At 37.8% G+C, this 21,551-nt stretch overlaps 1 protein-coding gene across 27 annotated transcripts in view; it reads left to right on the top strand.

Annotated features, from left to right (window-relative positions):
- The first annotated feature begins 7,963 nt into the window (after window positions 1-7,963).
- The window catches only part of PCM1 (pericentriolar material 1), a 41,680-nt gene continuing 28,092 nt past the window's right edge, over window positions 7,964-21,551 (top strand). For 10 of the 27 annotated variants that reach the window (XM_018926511.3, XM_018926512.3, XM_018926509.3 and 7 more), the window contains exons 1-10: window positions 8,312-8,539; window positions 12,086-12,204; window positions 12,826-13,071; window positions 14,192-14,464; window positions 14,987-15,157; window positions 15,333-15,449; window positions 16,721-16,909; window positions 18,823-19,000; window positions 19,933-20,042; window positions 20,472-20,688. In XM_018926511.3, coding sequence (XP_018782056.2) covers window positions 12,109-12,204; window positions 12,826-13,071; window positions 14,192-14,464; window positions 14,987-15,157; window positions 15,333-15,449; window positions 16,721-16,909; window positions 18,823-19,000; window positions 19,933-20,042; window positions 20,472-20,688 — 1,597 coding nt within the window. In that variant the 5' untranslated portion in view covers window positions 8,312-8,539; window positions 12,086-12,108. Of the gene's footprint in view, window positions 8,266-8,309; window positions 8,540-8,844; window positions 9,008-12,085; window positions 12,205-12,825; window positions 13,072-14,191; window positions 14,465-14,986; window positions 15,158-15,332; window positions 15,450-16,720; window positions 16,910-18,822; window positions 19,001-19,932; window positions 20,043-20,471; window positions 20,689-21,551 lie in introns of those variants that run through there. The other 17 variants (XM_050973446.1, XM_050973448.1, XM_050973450.1 and 14 more) reach the window with 11 other exon arrangements.

The raw sequence follows: 21,551 nt of genomic DNA, 5'->3' as shown, positions 1-21,551 counted from the left end.
ACTCTCTCTCAGTTTAAAGTCCTTCCCTCTCATCCTGTCACTACATGCCCTTTTAAGTGGTCTCTCTCCATCTTTTTTCAGAGTCACAGAATGTTCTAAGTTGGAAGGGACCCACAAGGATCATCAAGTCCAGCTCTTAAGTGAATAGCCCATATGGGGAACACACCAGAAACCATGGCTTTATTAGCACCACCCTCAGTCCAACTAAGCTAATCTCAGGGTCTTGTATTGCCCTTCATGTACCTCCTATCGAAGACTAATCATTGTTGCAAACTTCCTCAGAATAATTTCTGGTGCACTATTTGGAATCTGGTTGCCTGGCAGTATTTCTCTTTATTCTTACATTACATCTACTAATTAAATTCATATTATGAATTTCAATTCTTTATCAATTACTCCTGAGGAACCTACAGTAAGAATCATTCAAAATTTCAAAATCATTCAGCAAATAATTTTTACTGAGACTCTTATTATGACTAATGACTTCAAAGAGGGACACACCTGTTCATAGTCTGACTCCTAACCAATAGTTATTCAGTGGGTGGACTCCTAATTTAGAAAGTGGAAAAAAGGCATGGCATTTTACAGTTGGATTTTTTAACAATAAAAAGTTAAATTAAGAAAATAAAATAAACAATTTATTGAGGGTTATAATTAGATTGACCGTCACTTGAGGGCTTTAAACAAAGACTAGATGGCTAAAATACATGACTATGTTTCAGTTAAACACGTGTCAAGTTGTATACAGTGCCAAGTTAGAGATTTGTGTTATTCAAGAAGTCTATATGCTACCCATCATCAGAATGGTTTTGAAAAAATAAACATACTAAATACAAAGAATATACAAATGGATGTCATTTAAGCACAAAAGGAAGAGAGAAATATCTTTTTAGACCTGTTGAATACATTCAATACTGAAAACTGGCACATGTTTGTGAGAGACTGGAAGAGATGGTTGGCTTGAAATATTTCAGGCTCCTGAAATATTATAATATTCCTGTGTGAGGAAAGGGGCAGACCAAGTCTTGCCCTGGCAAGGCAACACTCTGCTCCACACACCCCATCCCTGTATCCAAGCCCCCACAGGGGCTGCCAATCCCTGGAACACCAGAGGCCATGCTCCACACCCTGCCCCTGGAGCCCCTACACCAGCTCTTGAGTGTGGATGCTTCATCCCTAGAAGTGTTCAAAAGCGGGCTGGATGCGGCTTTGAATAGTCTGGTCTGGAGGAAGGTCTTCCTGCCTATGGGAGAGGGGCTGGAAGTAAATGATCTTTAAGGTCCCTTCCAAGCCAAATACCTTTATGATTCCATGATTGTAAAATCAGCAAATTCCAGATAATGTATTCGTGATGTGATTCTTTATCATTCAGACTCAAAAGGAATTGCAAGCATACAATAAGCTTTAATAATTCAAGGAACCGAAGATTCTTCCGTTCTGGGTTATTACACAGGTGTTAAAAATGAGGAATAAAAGTATACATTTATAGATTATGTGTATGATTTTTATTCAGGAAAGTTTTAAATCACCTTCAGCTGTCATTGTAGAAATATGGAAGGGTCAAAGATTGTAGAACCACAAGGTGGTAACTGTATTTGTCAAAATGTACTTTTATTCTATCTGTTATAAGTTAACTTGTTTATGCTCTTCTCTGCATTGTTTTCATTTGTGTAATGCTAAGGGCAAAACAGAGAATATGTAATGTATTTCATTCTAGGATTGGCCGAGATTATGTATTTGAAAATGTGCATCCAATACTGTTCATCCACAATAATGAAATTGTCTTTCACATATGCTAAAGTGTCACAATAATACATAGAAAATTTGAATTGGAATACAATGCTTAGTTTCATAACTTAGATGCTAGGTGGTTTTTGGGTTTTTGTTTTTTTTGTTTTTTTTTTTTTGTGGGGTAAAAGCAAGTAAACAAACAAAACAACCCCAAAACCTATCCTGACCAGCTCTATCAAAATCATGATGTCTGAGTAAATGTAACTTTGGGGGTTTTTGTCTGCAAAAACCAGCACATTATGAAATAGTAATGATGTGGGTACTCCCATACCAATATTTTGTTTCTGAAACAGAACAAATTTTAAATGAAAGATAAGCCAAACTCAGCTTTATGACTAACAAACTCTGCAGGTTAATGTTTTCAAAGGCAGCCTTCTTTCCAAAAGTGTGTATTTTTAATAGAAAAAAAAAGCTTCACAATATTTTAAACTTTTTTGGTTTTTAGCATACTGTCTTCAAAATGCTTGACACGATCCTAATGAAAAGCAGTGGTAGAAATAGGTTGCACCAAAAATAGAGCAATCTATCTAAAAACTTATGAAGATTTTGCCATATTAATATATTCACCAAACATATTGCACATCGTGACTAGGGCCTATTACTGCAACCAATGTATGTGTTCTCTAAAGTATGTGATCTCTAGAAGTTACATAATCACATGATCAATTTGAAATATTACATCAATAAATGCAATTCTCTAATGAGACCAAGAGATAAGCAGAAAAGAACTTCTCACCTATTCTGAAGAAACAGAATGAAGGAACCTTATTTTTTGACGTATGGATAAAATATACAGAAATAAGTTCCAGTTTTTAAATAATTTACCTCATTTTTGTGCAGTGTTCTTAGAAATAGGTGCATAATTCAGTGATTTCATAAACATTTTACATATATAATACAGAAATCAGCAATATATCATTATCATTAATAATAAGACCAGTAAATTCAACACATTTAGATATTATTTTATCACACAACAAATATGGGAAAAATCCCCAATTCTTATTAGAAATATAAAATAAGCAGCTCCTCCCATCTTTTTCAATAGGCAGTAGCAAAGGCAGTGTAACTAGCATAGATACATAGGAACACATCACACATCTTCTGTTAGTTGAAGACCTAACAGACATCTAGGTCAGTACACATCTTTGCAGAATATAGAAAAAACAGTGGACTCAGAGAAAGCCCAGAGTAATTCTAAAAAAATTTAAAAAAAATCACAGCAAGTTCCATTGGTGGTGTTTGTCTTCTTTTCATCACCCTCAAAATATTAACAAATATGAATTAAACTATGTTGTGAGGAAATGTATCTGGCAAAGCAACCTGCTCAAGATCTTAGTGTGAGTGCCAAGAAAAGAACATGGCCCATAATCTTCTGCCTTATTTAGAAGAACAGCTTACATATCTTGCCTTCTCCTGCCTTCTTTACACAGGAAGCTTCCTGCTGGCCTCAGTTTTCCTTTTGCCCTCTGCAAAGACATTAGTCTCCTATATTTTACTTTTTGAAAAGTACGGAATGTCTTTGGAAAGGTGCACCAACTAATCCCTCTTCCTTGGTATTGATCAATTTAATTCTGTTGTCCATCTGTACCAGCCCTAATCAACAGGACAACTGGAACCACATAGCACCAAATCTCTACCACCAGAAAAAGAAAGGAACCAGGAAAGTAATTAAATTACTAATGTGACAGAAAGATTTAGATTAGAAAGTTACTTAAAACCTTTCAAAACTACTCTAGTTGAAATTCTTGCATATATATAGGCATGTGTGTATATAGTCATTGGACATGCAAAGCCACCATACTTGGTTACTTCTACACTTGCAAAACCAGCATCACAAAAGCAAGTATCTATTTTAAAAGAATTATTGCCATAGGATAAAATGCAGAACATCATAAAATGAATAAACTCTGAGTAGCTACAGTGGAACTCCTTATAAAATCTTTTTTTATTAGAAGTCAGCACAATTGATTATGAACAAAAGGCCACATAATTATTTGAATTTTTATATTTTTGTGGATTGGATGTTCACTTGCAAACTGCTTAGTGGCTGTAAATTGACCCACAACTTCAGCAGATTTCCTCCCATTCAAAGAAAAATAAACACATATGAAAAAAATATTAGGTGGCTTTGCAGAATTCACTGTAGCATTAATATGCTAACTATTTTAATGCTGGTAACTCTTCAACATAACTGAAGCCATACAGTGTAGAGAAAACAGGTATGAATATACAGGAGTGACTGATATCAGATACATTGCAGATTGCCAGCTACAAACCAAAAAAATTGGAAGAATCGACAACCCTTTCCTCTTAGAATTATAATTTGCAAATGAAAACTCTTGGTTTTGATAATTTCTCTGTGTGTAGTGGGGTCACTTCTTTCATATTCTTGTACTTTGAATCAATTCAGAGATAAAAATTTATGTGGTATTCTTAAGCTGTATAATGATTTTATCTTTTTCCTGCTCAATTTTTAATTTACTTATTTCTTTGGTGTAGCACATATTTATGTTATAACTCCCGAAATCTAAATAATGTGGAAGTATCTAGGCAATATTGTTGTATAAAACAACCACCCAAAATATTGTGATTTAAAGGTTGTTCCTACTCACTTTTTTGAAGAATCTGCAGATACACCTGGTTAAGTCAAATCTATCATTTCAGAACAACTGAAGTTTTTTGTTTTTTTTTGGATTATCTTTGTTGGCCAAGGAATAAACTGAAGATGCTAATGGACTACAAATAGAAAAAAAATGAAATATTAGACTATGTAATTAGGAGTACAATATATAGAATAACATGTTGAATTAAACAACATAGACAGACATGCAGATTAAACCCCATATTTGTATGGTGCTTGTAAAATTTTATTTAATTTCTAAAGACTGAAATATTACTCATAACCTTGCCAACTTCTGTGCTATATGGACTTCTTTTAAAATAGTTTTTAAAATAGATTTTAATGGAGTCTGACTTCAAAGTGGACAATGAGAAAAACAGAACTTCTAGGCAGGGCAGCACTGGTGATCCCGATGTGTTCTGGGTGTGTGAAATAAGTCTATTTAATAAAAGAAAAGTGGTTTTGTCTTGTGGGTCCATCCATCACTTTATGACTTGGTCTGACTGCAGTCACTAATATTTTCTAGAATGTAATACTTGGAGGGCATATAACAGCAAATGGTACAGATAGGAGAGATAACAGCAGTACCAAGAGGATTACTTTCTGCACCTTTAAGGATGTGGAAAATGTTTACAACGGAGATCCCATCCATTCTTATCCAAGATTTTTCCTGGGATCTGACTAAGTTAGCTAATACCTATCTTCCAACCATTCCTCTTTCCTTTATTGTTTCTGATGACTGTTTTGCTTGACTGGATCATCAAAAATGGTTTCCTTTTCGTCCTAGTTTCTTCACTAGTATTAAATTGGTGGATCTTGCCCAGCATAAAGCCTGGCTTGGTGGTCTTAAATGCCTGTACCTCTTCCCTTACACCTGCTCAGCTTGTTATCAGACCTCATAGGGATAAGTGGACACTTCATCCATCTAGATAAATCAACTTGAAACTCTTTGCCTTCAAAGATCTTTCCAATCTAAAGTGATGCAAAGAAAGAAAAAACACATTTAGTATAGTAGCTTGGTAGTCAGTGTGTAACCATGTTATGGCAGGCTGGTCATTTTGGACAGTTTCAATTTTGCAGCAAAAACCTTTTTGTCATAAAATCAGGAAAAAAATGGACAACTACTGCTTGAATCAAATGCTCAATTAATTACTATATCTGTTTTAGGGGGTTTCAAAATCTCTTTCCCCAGATGCTTCTCACATCTCCTCTGTCACAATAAAACATTAATACTTCACTTCTTCTTGTATCCAGTCCTTACATGCCTGTGTTTTGTTTGCTTTCTTTCCCTTTGGAATGATAAAGTGAAATTAACAAGATACAGGCAAAAGTTGTGTAAGAAAAATATAATTATGTCTCCGACATGGCTTTAAATCCTAATTAAATTGGGCTATCTCAAAGATAATCCATTCAGTTTCTGTGAGGATGCACTCATTAGCATGTTGCTGAGGGAAGTGCTTATAACAGAGATCTTTGTAGGGGGGGTTTAGTTGCTGTCTGTTTAGAGGCTCATTAGCATTGATATAGGATTTCCCTCCCTCGCCCCAAATATTTATTTTATTTAATTAAAAAGACATTCTTAAAGCCATATGTGTTTTGCCTCATAATCATTCCCAAACCCTGAGATGTTATTTTACAACAGTAGTGGAGAACCACCTACTGGAAATCATGCATCTTGCATCCTTCGTGCCTGTTGTATCTTTCTGAATTCTCCATCCCAAATGAAAAATGGCTCTGAAGGGCCATTGCTAAAATAAACAAACAAAAAGAAAAGAAAACACATTAACAAGTTTGCAGCCAATTCCAGGATAAGGGCAGAAAATAAGAAGAGAAAAATCATCCTCCAAATCTCAAGCAGGAATCAGAGTAATAATGCTGTAAGCTCACACTGTGCAAAGGAAAACACACAGTTATGACATATAAGGGACTACACTAAAATATTAAAATACTCCATTGTTACTGAAACATACTACAGTCCATTTGGTTTTTTTTCCCTCTTAACAGGATATTACATTTTTTATGTAAGTTTGTTGGTTTTGGTTTTTTCTGCAGGAATTAATAGTAATGAGGGAGCTGTATTTTAAGAATAAGGCACAGCAAAAAAATAAATTGTAGTCAATGTACTAAGGGCAGTATTTTCTCTTAAGTTCTGCCCTGCCATGCTGTGGGCGATTTGTTACTGAGACAATAAAAAGCATCCTGTCAACAGCAACAATGCCAATATTGTGATGACTATCCAGACATGATACCTGAGTTCAGAAAAATAGGACATTAGTTAAAAGTATAATAAAAATGCCAATAAACTAACTTCTTTATTAGCTGCAGAATTCCAGTAGAGATTGATAATATATAGTCATCACACAGAGAACTTCCATCAAATTGTTGCAGATTGTTTTCAAAGTAATTTCATTTGTAGCTATACAGTCAAGTAGTTCATGGTAGAAATGGGAGAAAGATTCTGCTCTAGTAGGCAGCCTTACACTCACCTCATTCATTCACTCAGTATTATCCAGAACTTTGGTATGGTGAAGGTGCTGGAGATAACAAAATTACTTTCATTGAAACATCTTTATTTTGATGCTTTTCCAGTTATTTAGTTCTTTTTCTAGATTACAGACAGATTAATGGATCATTGAAAAGGATTCATTGATCTTTTTCTTTTTTCTTTAGCAAAATACATTAGTATAAGTCCTGATATGGGAGAGATGAGAACTAACTACATTTGCATGTTGTACCAGTAGTGTGTTTCTCTAACAGGATCAATTATGAGGCCTATGTGAATGCTAAATGCTTTCGCTTTAGAAACTCAGTGTAATGGAAATGCTGAAAATGCTGGGGTTTTGACAAGGGACAACTCTCCCCAAATGAAAGTCATAAACACAGTACCAGCCTCACTGAAATCGAAATCCTAAATGTGTTATCCAAGTCCAGTCCCCTGAAGGACAAACAGTTTCCTTGTGAGGGGAAGAGGAGGGCCAGGCACTGATCTCTTCCCTGTGGTGACAGTGACAGGGCCTGAAATTGCATCAGGGGAAGTTTAGGTTGGATATTAGGAAAAGTATGCTATCCAGAGGGTGGTTGGGCTCCCCAGGGAAGGGGTCACAGCACCAAGCCTGACAGAGCTCAAGAAGCATTTGGAAAACCCTCTCGGACACATGGTGTGACTCTTGGGACTGTCCTGTGCAGGACCAGAGTTGGATCTTAAAGAGTCACTTCCTACTCAGCATATTCTGTGATTAACTTCAATTAAATGCCAAGCACAACGCACAGGCTTTTTACGCACAACTATCGTTTTTTAAATGCCAAACCCTTTAGGTATTTTTCTTTCCCCCCTAAGGAAAGTATAAAGAATCTATATGCGTAAACTCCATGCCAGAAGGAGCAAAACGCGCCAAAGGCTGACAGGAACAGAGTAGTCGAGTCTACTCCAAACGAGGGCAAGAGCTAATCCTCGACCACGCTTAGGGTTTCGACATGATTTTACTTGTCTTTCAATCAGGCAAAAGCATTTACAGAGTTAATCGCCGTTTTCATATTTTATTTTGTAAGAATAACACGTTCGTCGATTCCCCGCCGGCCACACAACAGCGGCGGAGACAACCCAGTCCTGTCATGGGGCGGGGTCGTGCCCTGAGTGGAAAACTACCACTCCCAGGAGGCACCGCCGCCGGCCCTGGGGGCGCCGCTCCCCCCGCACCATGCACCTTGGGAGTTGGAGTTTCTTCGCCCACCACTCTTCTCCCGACCGCCCCGGCGGTTGCGCGGGGGATCCTCGGGCGCTCCGCGGTCCAGGTCGGGCGGGGCGCGCGCAGTGCGGAAGGACATGGGCGGGCGGAGGTTACCAGGTAACGGTGAGTGTCTGTCTGTCCGTCTGTGTCTGTATCCCTCCGCCAGGAACCGCCCCCCGCGCCCCCGGCGGAGTGGCGGCCAAGATGGCGGCGGTGGCTGAGGCAAGAGCGTCGTGAGCGCCTCCGCCAGCCCGGTCCCGCCGCGTCGGGCGAAGCGAGGCCGCGCCGCTCCTCCGCTGCCCGAAGGCGAAACGTTCGTCCGGGCAGCCCGGGCCCCGCGAGTGGCGGCCGGCGGTGGAGGAGGAGCGAGGCCGGGTGACCTCCCCTCCGGCGCGGGGTGAGCCGCCTTCTCCTGCCCCTGGCGCTGCGCGCTACCCCTTCCCCGTCCCTTTCCCCTGGTGGCGGCGGGGCCGCGAGGGTGGGGGCACGGAGCAGGCTGTGGGCTCGGAGGCAGGTGCGGGGCGGCGGGGAAACCGTGCGGTAGTAGCGGGCTGTGCGGGCCGCGCCCCTCGCACTGGGCAGGGCGCGTTATCCGCTCTCCAAGGAGACGCCGCCGCCTTCGCGGCACTGGAAGCGCCTTGAGCAGAGCCCGCCTACCCACGCACCCCGCGGCGCCCGGGCTTTGGCGCCGGGAAGGAGCGGCATCTCTGCCCGCCACCCCTGGGCCGTGAGCACCTCACCCGTCTCAGGCAGTGAGCGGTGCGGCCGGCAGAGCCGTCGGGCCATCGCTTGCTCCGTCGGCCCCGTTGGAGACGACGAGACCCGCCGGGCCTGCGCTCGGCGCCTGCCGTTGGGATCGGAACAGGTCCGGGACGGCAGAGGCTGCGGGCGCTGGGGAGGCCCCGCGCTGGAAGCTGGAAGTGCCCGACACACCGCCCATAGGCAGAGTGTGTGTGTGGCTCGTGTGAGCGCTGTCCGGTGCGGCAGGAGAGGATTGGCTCTGTTAACTGCTCCTGTGTGATGATACTGTATGGTTTGCTTTTAAGGAGTTAAGGCCCAGTGAGGAGCGCACGTCTTGAAAAGCTAAACTTTAATATTTGGCCCTGTTGTCAGCCTTTATGGTGCTATCATGGCTTTTTGCAACTTTCTGTTTTCCGTTTAATTTTTTTGAGTGTCAGAAGTTTTTTCTCTGCAGTATTAGTTGCTCTAGAGAGCTCCTGCTTTCATATGAATGCTACAGGAAAAAATTCTCAAGAGCATCTTCACTGGAGAAAAAGAGCATTTTGAAGTACATACCTTTGTTTTGCTTGCATGTGTTTCCTCTGTGCAATCTACATATTGCTGATACATGTGCAGAATGTTTTGACTGTAATCTTACATGTTTTCCCTGTAATTCTGCATGTTATCTGAAGTTTTTATTTCTGTAGAAGGTATAGTTGAAAGTCTTCTTTTTTTCTCAATTCCCTGGGAAATGTTGTAAGGCAGTAGGCACATGCTCAAAAGCTTTTGTACAGATCCTATGACTTACAAGAACCTGAAGTTAGCAATTGGTTGCTGTCAGTAAATAGGCAGACAATGGCAGGATAGCAAAGTTTTTAGAAGAGGATTTTTTGTAGAAATAGCTGGTAAATGAAAACAAAGAAAAAATGTACATTGGTGAAATGCATATGTGGAGAGCACAGCTTAGTGCAAAAGAAGAAAAAACCTAGCAGAACCTCTTTGTGTTTTTCAACTGAGTTAAAGAGGCAATATACCATCAGAGCTCTCTGTTCTTAAGCTTGCTTGATTACAGTTAATTTAGAGGTATCAAAGACTATAATAGGAATGTTTAGAAACTTTTTGGTAAGGGGATGGTTCCTTTAAAATCCTCTTGCTGGGAATAATGAAGATACTGTTATTTTTGAGCCGTGTTTATCAGGGCATGTTGGTGTATGCTGGGTCTCCTTGTTTGAGAGTCCTGTTATTTGCAATATTCTGAGGTAATGAGAGTATCCTACAGCAAAGATAGTTGAGAACAGGTTTTGTGAAAGTTTTAGAAGAAATACATTTATTTGTATTTTGTAAACATGAATACTGCCACTTCTTTTTACAGTGGAAGATAGGGAAAAACTACTTTTGCTATGGTTTTAGTAGAATTATATAACGTGATGATGAGGAAACGGCTTACAGAATTGGACTGTAAACCCAGATGGCCTCTAATCTTCCTCATAATGCTCAGTGACATAGGTCAGGATACAGTGTCTGTTGAAATGTTGGGTGTTACACATCTACAACGCTGAGCAGTTTATCTGTAACTGAAGATAGTTTGTTAAAATCATGGCTGTTTTTAAACTGATAACTATGCATTTGCTTTGAATGCTTGTAAGTTTATCATGAGCTTCCCTGTGAACTTTTTATAGGATGTACCCTCTGGTTGCATGGCCTAGTGGGCACTTCTGTCGGAATGTAGAGGGGAGTATGAGTTCTTGTATGGGGACAGTAGGGCAGAGTTGCCAAAGCAGAAGTGTGGAAGTGTCCACCTGTTCTGTGTGTGTTGTGATTGTGAGATGCAGAAGCAGAATGACTGAACTGTGTTACCGGGGCCTAGGCTGGCACACTGCCGAGTGGAGATGTGGTTATGGTGTAAGGAGCATGCCTGCTAGATCCCATGTCCTTTATCATTTAGTAATTGGCTGTGTTTGCATAGAATACTGCCTTGTAAGTGTGCCTCTTGAGAGGGCTGTACTGTGTGATTTTGATTGAATCCTATACCTAAACAAGATAGGTGTACTAGGACAGCTTTTAAACTTAGTTCAAGATTAATCTGTTTTCCTTTCTGGAACTGATATTAAAAAAACCAACAAACTTCTTAAATACTTTGTAATCTTTAATTTTGGGTGATTTCTTCACCTGCACTCTGTGGAAATTAGTAGTAGATAGTTGCAGTAAAATGTTGAGAAGGTGGTTCTATCAACTTCTATATTTTTATTTTTTCAGTTAAACTTAGGGTTATGTCCTAACATAGTGGTGGGAATGAGCTGGAAAAAAAAAATCTCTGCGAGACTGCTTTTCTTGTGCATCTGTTACAGTTCTACATAGGTAAATTTTGTAGCTTTCTGCAGTAGAATTGCGCCAGCAGCACTTAGCAGATATGGTTAGTTACATATTCTTCACCTTTCGGAACAGGCTAATCTAATTTCACTCTCATAAAAGAATACGTTTTCTGATCTTTCAAATTTAATGATTTTTTTTTTAGTTCTAATATCAAAGCAAGAAATGAAAATGAAAATTTCAAATATTTAAGTTGCTTTATATTGCACAGAGTGACACTGATAGAGAGCAGTTGACCTCTCTGAAACTCATATGGTTTTGTTTGGTTTTGGTAGAATCTGTAATATAAGTGGCCAGTCATTCACTGCTTAAATAGCTTAATGTGTTGTAATGAAAGTAAAAATCCTTTTACTGACTTCTGTTTTCCTTGTAGTATTTCAAGTGTGGGATTCAGTACTCTCTTTTCAGTATTTCAGTATTAAAATGAATGTGAAAGTTTGACGTACTGGGTTTCCAGAGTCACTTACTGTATCAAATAGACATCACCCTGGGCCTGACAGTGTAGGCTTTATGAATTACAAAGCAGCCTTTCTGAGTACTGTACTGTTTGTTTTAAAGTGAGGGCAATTGAAACCCTCAAAAAAAGCTCAAATCTTTCTTTCACAGATCAGAGGTTAAAAAGCCGTGAACCCACAACTACTATTTCTTTATTTTTTAATGCCAGTTTCTGTGTTCTTCTCATTGATACATTTCTAGTAACAGAGTGTAGTAAATGGGGAGTTTAGTTTCCTAAACAGCTTTGTGTTTTCATCTTATGGTGACTATGTAGTTGTCTTCTCATATCATGAATCTTTAACATTTTCTGTGTAAACTGATTTTAATACAACACATTTCTTTCAACTCCTTCTTATAGATTGCTTTTATTGATCACTTGTCATGGCAACAGGAGGTGCTCCCTTTGAAGAAGGCATGAATGATCAGGACTTGCCCAGCTGGAGCAATGAGAGCCTTGATGACCGGCTGAACAACACGGTAATTTTTTTTTCTTTTATTTCTTGTCTATTTTTTTCCTTTTTGTTGCCATTTGATGCCGTACATTAGAATTACCAGCTAGATTCTGGCAGGTAGCAATGCAGACCCCTAAGCCTCATCCTGCATGGCTTTATATCCAAGGTTTCCAGCTTTACCTGGAAACCTTGAGGTAAATGTAAGCAAGCAATGGGTATCATTCAGAGATTGTGAGGTCTGCAGGGGTATTTATGGCAAGTGTTTTGGATAAATAAAGTAGCTGGACACAAAAGCATTGTAGGTGACAGGAAAGTGAAAGCTATAATTTAAACGTTCTAAATTCCTGAAAGTAAAAGAGTCTCCAGCAAAGAAGAAAAACACAACTTGAACTTCATTTGAAGTTAATTTAATGCATTTAGGATAAATGGATTTAAAATTTCCTGACAGACTATTTTTAATTATGCAGTTGAGAAAATTTTATTTTGTAAAGTGACATTTGCTCTAGAAAACTTAGTGCTTACTTCAATGTGGCTTGCTATTTTTACTTCTAAAATGGAAGTAAACTCTCTCACAGAATGCAAACATTTGCTTTTTGTCTGGGTGGATAACAAATATGATTTTTTTCTCTCTCTCCTTCCCCTTAAGGACTGGGGAGGTCAACAGAAGAAAGCAAACAGATCTTCAGAGAAAAACAAGAAAAAGCTTAGTGGGGAAGGTGATACAAGGCTTACTAATGACATATCTCCAGAATCTTCACCTGGAATGGAACGACGGAAGACCAGAACTTCTCATAGCTTTCCTCATGCTCGATACATGACTCAGATGTCTGTTCCAGAGCAGGCTGAACTAGAAAGGCTTAAACAAAGAATAAACTTCAGTGATCTGGATCAGGTTTGTGTGAATACTAGCTCCCACTAGAAATGTGACTCCAAAATGTATTCAGTTATCTCTTAATAAAGTGACAGATGGATAAAGAATCCTTCCATAAGTGATTAAGGTAAAAAAAAAAATTATAGGCACCATGTCAAAATTCTGGTTTTGAACCTCAGAAAATAAGAGAAAGTTCAGGACTATGGCTTTCCTCTGTATGTGTGATAGCTGTCTTCTTGCTCTCAGCCATTAACAAATTGCTGTGTCCTCAGAGCAGTATTTCTTACTCGTCATACTTGTATGCTACCTGAAAGTAGCAGTTACCTTATTTTGAAAGTCTGTTCTCAAATTGCCAGTTTGTGATCCTGAACACTACTACCGTTGTGGATTAAGCAGAGGAGTATCATTAAAAACTGCTCCTCAATAGAGCAGAGAGTTTTATGGCACAAATTCTTGAGCCATAACTACTTTTTTGGAAATACAGTGCATTCATCCTTCCCTTGTCCAAAGCTAAGGAAAAATATGAGGGATTGATTCTTTTGGAACAAGGCATAAATTCATGCTAACAATTTCAGAACAGAGGCTAGTTCATCTTTACCAAAGATTATTGTATTGCTAACTTCTTTGGTTATGATGGTTCTTTCCAGTGTGATTCATTGTGTTGACTTACAGTTTAAAGGCTGGGCATAACTTCCTCCTCAAATGTACGTTATGGCAGCATGTTGCTATTCACAGGGTTTTAAAGAAAAGCTGAAGTTCTGAGGTATTATGTTCTGCACAGGAATATGTTACTCTTTTATTACTGTTTTTTTTCTCAAATGTACCTGGAGAAGTAGGCTCCTTTTTGCTACAGTTAAGGTTGAATTGACAGCAAAAATGAGGAACTAAATTCTGAGAAACTAACAAATGTTTTTGCTTCTCATTGTTCTGGGAGGATGGATTTGCTTTCTGAAAACTTTATAGCAAAAAATTATTGGATTGTCTTCAGCTAACTTTTGGCCAGTTGGTGACTGATGAGGTAACTTTAAAATCAGTCTAATAATACTGTAGAAGTAGTAATACAAGCAGGGAAACAAAGCAGTGTTGAGAACATATTGGATGAAAAAATAAAGCAATTGTTCTTTCTTTTCTTTGTATACAGAGAAGCATTGGAAGTGATTCTCAAGGCAGAGCAACGGCTGCTAATAACAAACGTCAACTTAATGAAAACAAAAAACCATTCAACTTCCTGTCAGTACAGATTAATACTAACAAAAGCAAAGATCCTGCCTCAGGTTCCCAAAAAAAGGAAGGTGGGGTATCAGCGCAATGTAAAGAGTTGTTTGGAGCTGCTCTAAGCAAGGATTTTTTGCAAAATTGTCAAGCATCTGCTCAAGAAGATGGAAGGGGAGAACAGGCAATGGATAGTAGCCAGGTATTTACACACTCTAAAAAGTCTACAAAATATTGACTCTTGATCTTTGCTGCTTTCTAAATTTCTTCAACGTATAAATCATTTTTGGAAATATTTAACTTCCTACTGTTCTGAAACTTGAAGAAAATGTGAAAACAAACTTAATCATCTATTGTTCTTTGGAAATCTGCTTGTTGGTAACAGAAGTAATAATAATTTTTGGTTTAGGGGTTGGTTCTCTTTTATGTGGCTCCAGAAAGTGCTCTCACAGTTGACTGTTTTCCTATGTTGATGAGTTCAGTTGTATTTTAGCCTGTGTTGACCAGAAGCCCTGTGCTTCAGCCTTGCAACTTCCCGCATGCATAAATCTATCCTTATAAAGGCTCCTGACTCTTAACCTCTTGTGGAAGAGTGCTTGGAGGAGGGAAAGTACTAACCTGTCCCCCTTTCATTACTCCTTTGCTGTTGCTATCACTGTGTCTTGTGCATTGAATACGTTGCAGTTGTAGCTGAATGCATTTAGTAACTTCAGTGTCTTTGCAGATTGTGAGCAGACTAGTTCAGATTCGCGACTATATTGCTAAGGCCAGCTCCATGCGGGATGATCTTGTAGAGAAAAATGAAAGATCGGCCAATGTTGAGCGTTTATCACACCTTATAGATGACCTTAAAGAGCAGGAGAAATCCTATCTGAAATTTTTGCAAAAGATGCTTGTAAGTTTGAGAACATAATTTGTTTGTTTCTGCGCTGTAAGCTTTTTTTAGGAGTTGACCATTTATGTTTTGATGGTGCTACTGAGGGTGTTGATTTTGGTATATAGTACCTTCCATAAGTCATTTTTACTGCCCCCTTATATAGCTTTTGATTTGTGCCAATGAAATATTTCAGGCTAGAGAAAATGAGGAGGATGATGTTCGGACTATAGATTCAGCTGTGGGATCTGGTTCTGTAGGTGAGAGCACATCGCTAAACATTGATGTGCAGTCTGAGGCTTCAGATACCACGGTAAGCTGCCTTTTAGCAATTCAGGTAGAAATGAGGGCTTTATTTTGGTTTTTTCATGGGTCTTATGATAGTGTCATAATCTGCAGTTCGAATTAAAAATAGTAAATCCCTATTTACTATTTAATAGTAAATAGTGTATCCCTAATACACTCCATTCAGGAGGTATCCATGCATGTGTGGATTTATATTTTTAATATGAGAAAAAAAGTAATGATTCTGTCACAACAACAATCTGAAGAATCCTTTAAATCTTTATTCTTTGTTCAAAGTACAATGAACAATTAAATGTGTGTTTTGGCAGAGAATTCACTCACTTGATGTAGGAAGAAATAACTTTCTATACAATTTTGCATCTCTAGGTTTGTTTCTGTTAGTGGGGAAAATTTTTGGGTGTTGGGTGAGGGGGGGGGTTAGAAATGTATCATTAGTGGGCCATTGTCCAAGCATCTTTCTAGTGATAAGACAGAAGTGTTGACATAACACAGAAGTTTCTCTCATTTCTTGGAAAGATGGGCACCTCTTCAGAAAATATGTTCTGAATTTAATGCTGAGATAAAACAATCCAATCTTCCTTTCTATTTATAAAAGCTTTTTTTTTCTAAACATTGTAAACGTATCTTGTAGTAGATACAAAAGCATTTTAATAACTTAAGTTTTGTGTCTGCTGTTCTATTATACTGAAGAAAAGTACCAGAGAGCAGGTACTCTTTCTGGCCAGTTAGCACACTGAATGTCCTATGGATAAGGAGACTATACCTGCTTGGAAATAAAATAGTTAAAACATTAAGAAGCTTTTGTAATTATTTTTAGCTTTATAAGAACGCTTTCTGTCTCTGTAAGGAAATAAATTTATAGACATGGAAGATGCACTTTTAACTTAAAAAAAAATTAAATTTGGAAAATGTAGAAAAAGACACTTAGGTTTTTTAAGAAGTGTCCATGTAAACTTGCAGTTGTCTCAATATTTGCAAAATTTGCACTTAAGTTTTTTGTTTGGCTCCTAATTTTGCATCTAAGCTCTCTTTACATGCAGCTTGAATATTTTACATGCAGAGTGCATACTTCTGATCATATAATGTTGATTGCTGTATGGAGCTTTATTGTTGTGCAAATTCTATGAATGACTAAAATTGTCTTCACTCTTTAGTAGATGTTATTTGATACTAGTTTTCATTATTTGACAAGATAAAGTGGGTAGGTTTGTAACTTAAAAATGCATGCTAAGTTGGAGCACATTTTCAAATTCTAACATACTAAACTATTCAATATAGGAGGTATCTTTTAGTTTGAGTTGTCGGCCCCGCATTGAGGACAAACTAGGGAATTCAGCTGCACGAGAACAGGTTACAGACATTGATGTTACACCAAGCCCTAAAGGGAAAAGAGAGAGAGCTGCTCTGAATGACAGGGAAATCTGGCCTTGTGGGATTAATAGCCAGGATCTTGGATTGCTTTCAAAGGTACACTTCAAAATGTTACTTTAGCCTCAAATAGGGTTTATATAGGCTAGTCTTCTCCATCCCCTCATCTCCCTTATTAATTGCTTTAAATGTACGTGTTACTTACAGTGAATGTTCCCACTGGATTGCTTATCTGTATTCAGCTATCTTTTCATGAAATAGTCTACTTTGCCAAGAATATTTTTTCTTTGAATAGAAATGTTTCACAACTTTTTCTTCTAAATTGTTAGCATTGAAAGTTGGCATTGATGTAACTGTACAGCAGGTTTTATGATTTTATGTAGATCATCTTTCTAAGTTTTGTTGTTCCCTTCTTGGGAAAACATTGTAGATATGACTTTCAGGCACTTGTCATGGTTACACTAATAGTTTGCCAATGCACATTTAAACTAATACCAAATACAGAAGACAAATTAGAAATTAGTAGCCTTAACTTGTTCCACAAGTGTTTTTCTGTAGCTGTTCATACCAATATTTGGTTGGAAGGAGGAAACCTTTAAGAGGCTCAGTGTCTAAAGCATCTTTTCTTACCCATTATGAGTTTGTCTATATCATTGTTCTTCCTGTGATTTAATTTTTACAAAGTCTTTAATTCAATCATTTTTTTTCCCCAAAAATAAAAGACTTAAATGTTTTGTCAAGCTTACTAGTCTAAATGTAGAACTAAGTTTGAAAAATTAGTTAACGCAATTTTCATGAACTCAAACAAATCTGGTACTTTAGATAAAGCCTGGATTATTTCATAGGTGAGTGAGGCTGAGACATATACCTTTGTTCCCTTTCTTCCCCTTGTTCCTTCCTGTGCTGATTTCAGTGTGTGATCTATTTTGACTCTACTCTGCTGTTTATATGAAAGGTGGAGAGTTAAACAGCAATTATCAGTGTTAGTTGCAGTGCATCTTTTAGTTACACTTTGAGTTTAGAATTCTGGATGCTTTCAGCTTTCTCTGCTGGAAACTTGAGCACTCCTTAGTACCTAGAACTAGTTAATAAGATACCTGCTTCCATTCTGACATTTGATGCAGAGTATTTGGACTGAATTTTCTATTTTAGAAACTTAATACTATATGGATAGAAGATTATGCTTTCAAGTTAGTAGTGTTCTTTGTAAATGCTTGTTATTTTTCATTATTTCATGTGCAAAATGCAACAATGCAACTTCAGATAGGATCAGGATCTTATCTGTGGATGTCTCATTAAAATCTTTAATTTGAGTAGAAGTTTTGATGCAAATCTTCAGCTCCTAATTAGCACTGAATGAGGAAAATAACTGAGTTTTAATTAAATTTACCTGCTCAGCATGCTTTCATTTTTTCAGAACTATTTAAAAATACTGTTTGAAAACAGTGTAGACAGGGTTCTATGCATGTTTTTGTTATGGAATTGATTTACGCAAACCTGACGTATTCTAGTATCAATGCCATACAGACAGCACACAGAACTAAACACATTATAGGTTAGAAATTAGTTACTGCCCAAAACATTATTCTGAAAATTTTAGAGGTTTTTAGGCCAGTAAATCAATTGAGATCTTGTGTTTTATATAGCTCCATGATGCAATGCCTTACCTTGCTTACCTTTAGCAGTCTTAAAGGTTAATACCCTCTGTTATGATTTAAAAGACAGAGGGAGGCTTTGGTTAGTCTTTGGGTCACATTAGGGCAGCTGACTGGCTTTGTAAAGGAAAAGAAAACTTAAGCACATCTTGGTGGTACAGGCTTCTTCCTGTTGGATGTCTGAGGATATTTTTTAAATAAAGGGCAATCAGAAAGGTGGAGCTGTTTCATTTTTACTTTTTTCCATTAACCAGGCTGTTAATTTATATGCAAGTTGTTCTTGCTTTGACACTTCTTTACCTAGTTCTCAACAGATAAATGGTTGTAGTTATGGTAATGTTTCTCCATCTCTTGCAGGCCAGAGATCCTCAACAGGAAGCTAAAGAAGAATTGGAAAACTTGAAGAAACAGCATGATTTATTGAAAAGGATGCTACAACAGCAGGAGGAATTGAAGGCTCTTCAAGGAAGACAGGCAGCTCTTCTTGCTTTGCAGCATAAAGCAGAGCAAGCCATTGCTGTTCTGGATGATTCTGGTATGTGGAATGATGGTGTCTTTATATCATGTTAGCATGCTATCTGAATGATTAAAGCTGGAATTGTGAAATACATATTAAAAAGGTTTTTTTTATTGCAAAGCCTCTTCTGTTTCTGAAGAGTTGACAATGTAACATTATGAAATGATGTGTTATTTAAAAACCCAGAGCAGATTACTGTGGTTTACCTGTAAAATCCTAAAAGCATGGGTTTTTCTCCTAAGATTTGGTCTACTCACTGTTAAGATTCAAATTCATGACTTCATTACTTTGTGTGTAATGAAGTCATAATCTCTGGGGAAAATATTTGTGTTTGACTTTCTTATGAGCTGTTGGTTTGTATTTGGGGGGAAACAGAATCATTTGGATCTTTCAACTGCCTCTTGCATATTTAGTATTGTTTGAATATGAACTTTGAGGCAAAGGCAAAAAGCTTTCTTTTAAATTTATTTCTCTCATAAGGCTTCTTGAAGAAAAAACTTCCAAGACACCACTTGCAGATATAAATATTGCAGCTTACACCAATATGAAAGCTTGGTGTCATGTTAATTTATTATTTTGAGAAAGTGAAATTACCTGCACTGTTAGTTTAGCTTTATTAAAAAATTGCAGCATTATTTTTAATAAATTTCTATCAGTCTTAGACAAATTGGTTGTTTTCATTTTGCTCTGACCTTTTTAGCAACACACTGAGCAAGGCTTAGGTCTTTTTCTGTGGTCCCTTACAAAGCAGCTCTGAGTTGTCTTGTTAGTATTTTTGTAGCAGGAATCATCTTTCAAGAGTAAAGCTGGTGGAAAGGACACAAAATTAAAAATACGTGCTGTATTTTTAGAGGGTCAGATATTGCTAAACCACACATTTTTATTTAAATAGTCTTTATTTCATTGTTGTGGAAAAATATTTATATTTCCCCCTTTTTCTGTATGCCCAGTTGTAACAGAAACTACAGGTAGTGTGTCAGGAGTGAGTCTTACATCAGAACTGAATGAAGAATTGAATGACTTAATTCAACGCTTTCACAACCAACTTCATGATTCTCAGGTTAGTCTTGAGATTGTGCTGTACAGATTTTGCCATTATCAGTTTTTATTCTATTTAACAATGCAGTTCAATGTTTGTCTTGCTCATCTGTGTGTATATCTCTGCTAGTGAAGCTATCAGAGTTCCCCCCAAACTTGAGAACTCAGCAAACTTGAAAGTTTTTAAGGGTTATTAGCTGACGGATCTATGCTTTGTGTTTCATAGGTTTCCATTCAAGTCTAGAGAAGTAGTTTCTTTATTGGAATTTATTAACTCAGTGTATTATTGGGATGTCATTAGAATGTTTTCAGTATATTTCCCTTTATAATATTATTTGTTTTGGTGTTGATTCTGGTGTTGCGTATAAAAGGTCCATAAGAAAGCTTTTTGTTTCTTACAATTTACTACTTTTTTATAGTACTCTGAATAAAATGGAATTACTCTTTTTAGACACAGTCTGTGCCTGACAATAGAAGGCAAGCAGAAAGCCTCTCACTTACCAGAGAGATTTCACAAAGCAGAAACTCTTCAATGTGTGAACACCAGTCAGATGAGAAGGCACAGCTTTTTAACAAGATGCGAATGTTGCAGGGTAAAAAGCAAAAGATGGACAAACTATTAGGAGAACTTCATACACTTCGTGACCAACATCTAAATAACTCTTCCTGTAAGTCAATATAGGCAGAACTATATTTTTTTCATTAATACCATGTTTTTAATATGCATGTTTTGTAACATTGTCTTTAAGATTGCAATTGGTCAGTGAAATGCTGGTGATAAAAACTGCTGGGGCAATATTAATGTAAATGGTTTTTAATGCTGTATAAGTTTCTGTCTTAACAAAAAACTCTACAAGTGATGATGAGCATCTTGGTGCTTAATGATGATGACTGTATTAGCACTTTTGTTTATAATACTGAAGTTGACTTCTGTGATGATGAGTTTCTTCTTCAAGGCTTGTCTGTGACACATCTGGCTTGTGAAAAAAAGAGCCATATGAACTTGAGCTTTGTGTGTTTTTATCAAAGTATCTTTGCATTTGTCTATTCGGCACTTCATGTGTTAGTAGCTTTATGGCAATATGCCTTTGCTCCCTCTCTGTCAGAAGGCTTTCATGTGCACTTGTGGCAGGGACTTCAATCACAGGCCATTCTAGGGGGCCTTACCTGTCTGACTAGACTAGAGCTTTGGCCTTTTCTTTTAATGGCTTTGTATTCTGCTTATTGATGCAGACTTGTCTTCTTGTTCTCACTCTGTATCTAACAATGCATTTGTACTGGTGACATTTGTCCTGTGTCTGAAAACTTCTGAGGAGTGCTCACAGCATATTCTGGTTAGCATTGAGAAATGAGGCCTTGAAGCATGTGCTTGGAGAAGGACATGCTGATTTAATAGTTAGGTTACTGTACCCCAATTTTTCTGTATGTATTTAAGGCATATAGTATGAACATATCTGGATATGATTTCATGTAGCTGGAAGAGGCAAACATCCAGTTTGTTGTACAGCAAATAGACAAGAGAATTTAGCAG

The sequence above is a fragment of the Serinus canaria genome, chromosome 4 (genome assembly GCF_022539315.1).
Source record: "Serinus canaria isolate serCan28SL12 chromosome 4, serCan2020, whole genome shotgun sequence".
NCBI classification, from domain to species: Eukaryota; Metazoa; Chordata; class Aves; order Passeriformes; family Fringillidae; genus Serinus; species Serinus canaria.
This window is presented reverse-complemented; position numbering and strand designations above follow the sequence as displayed.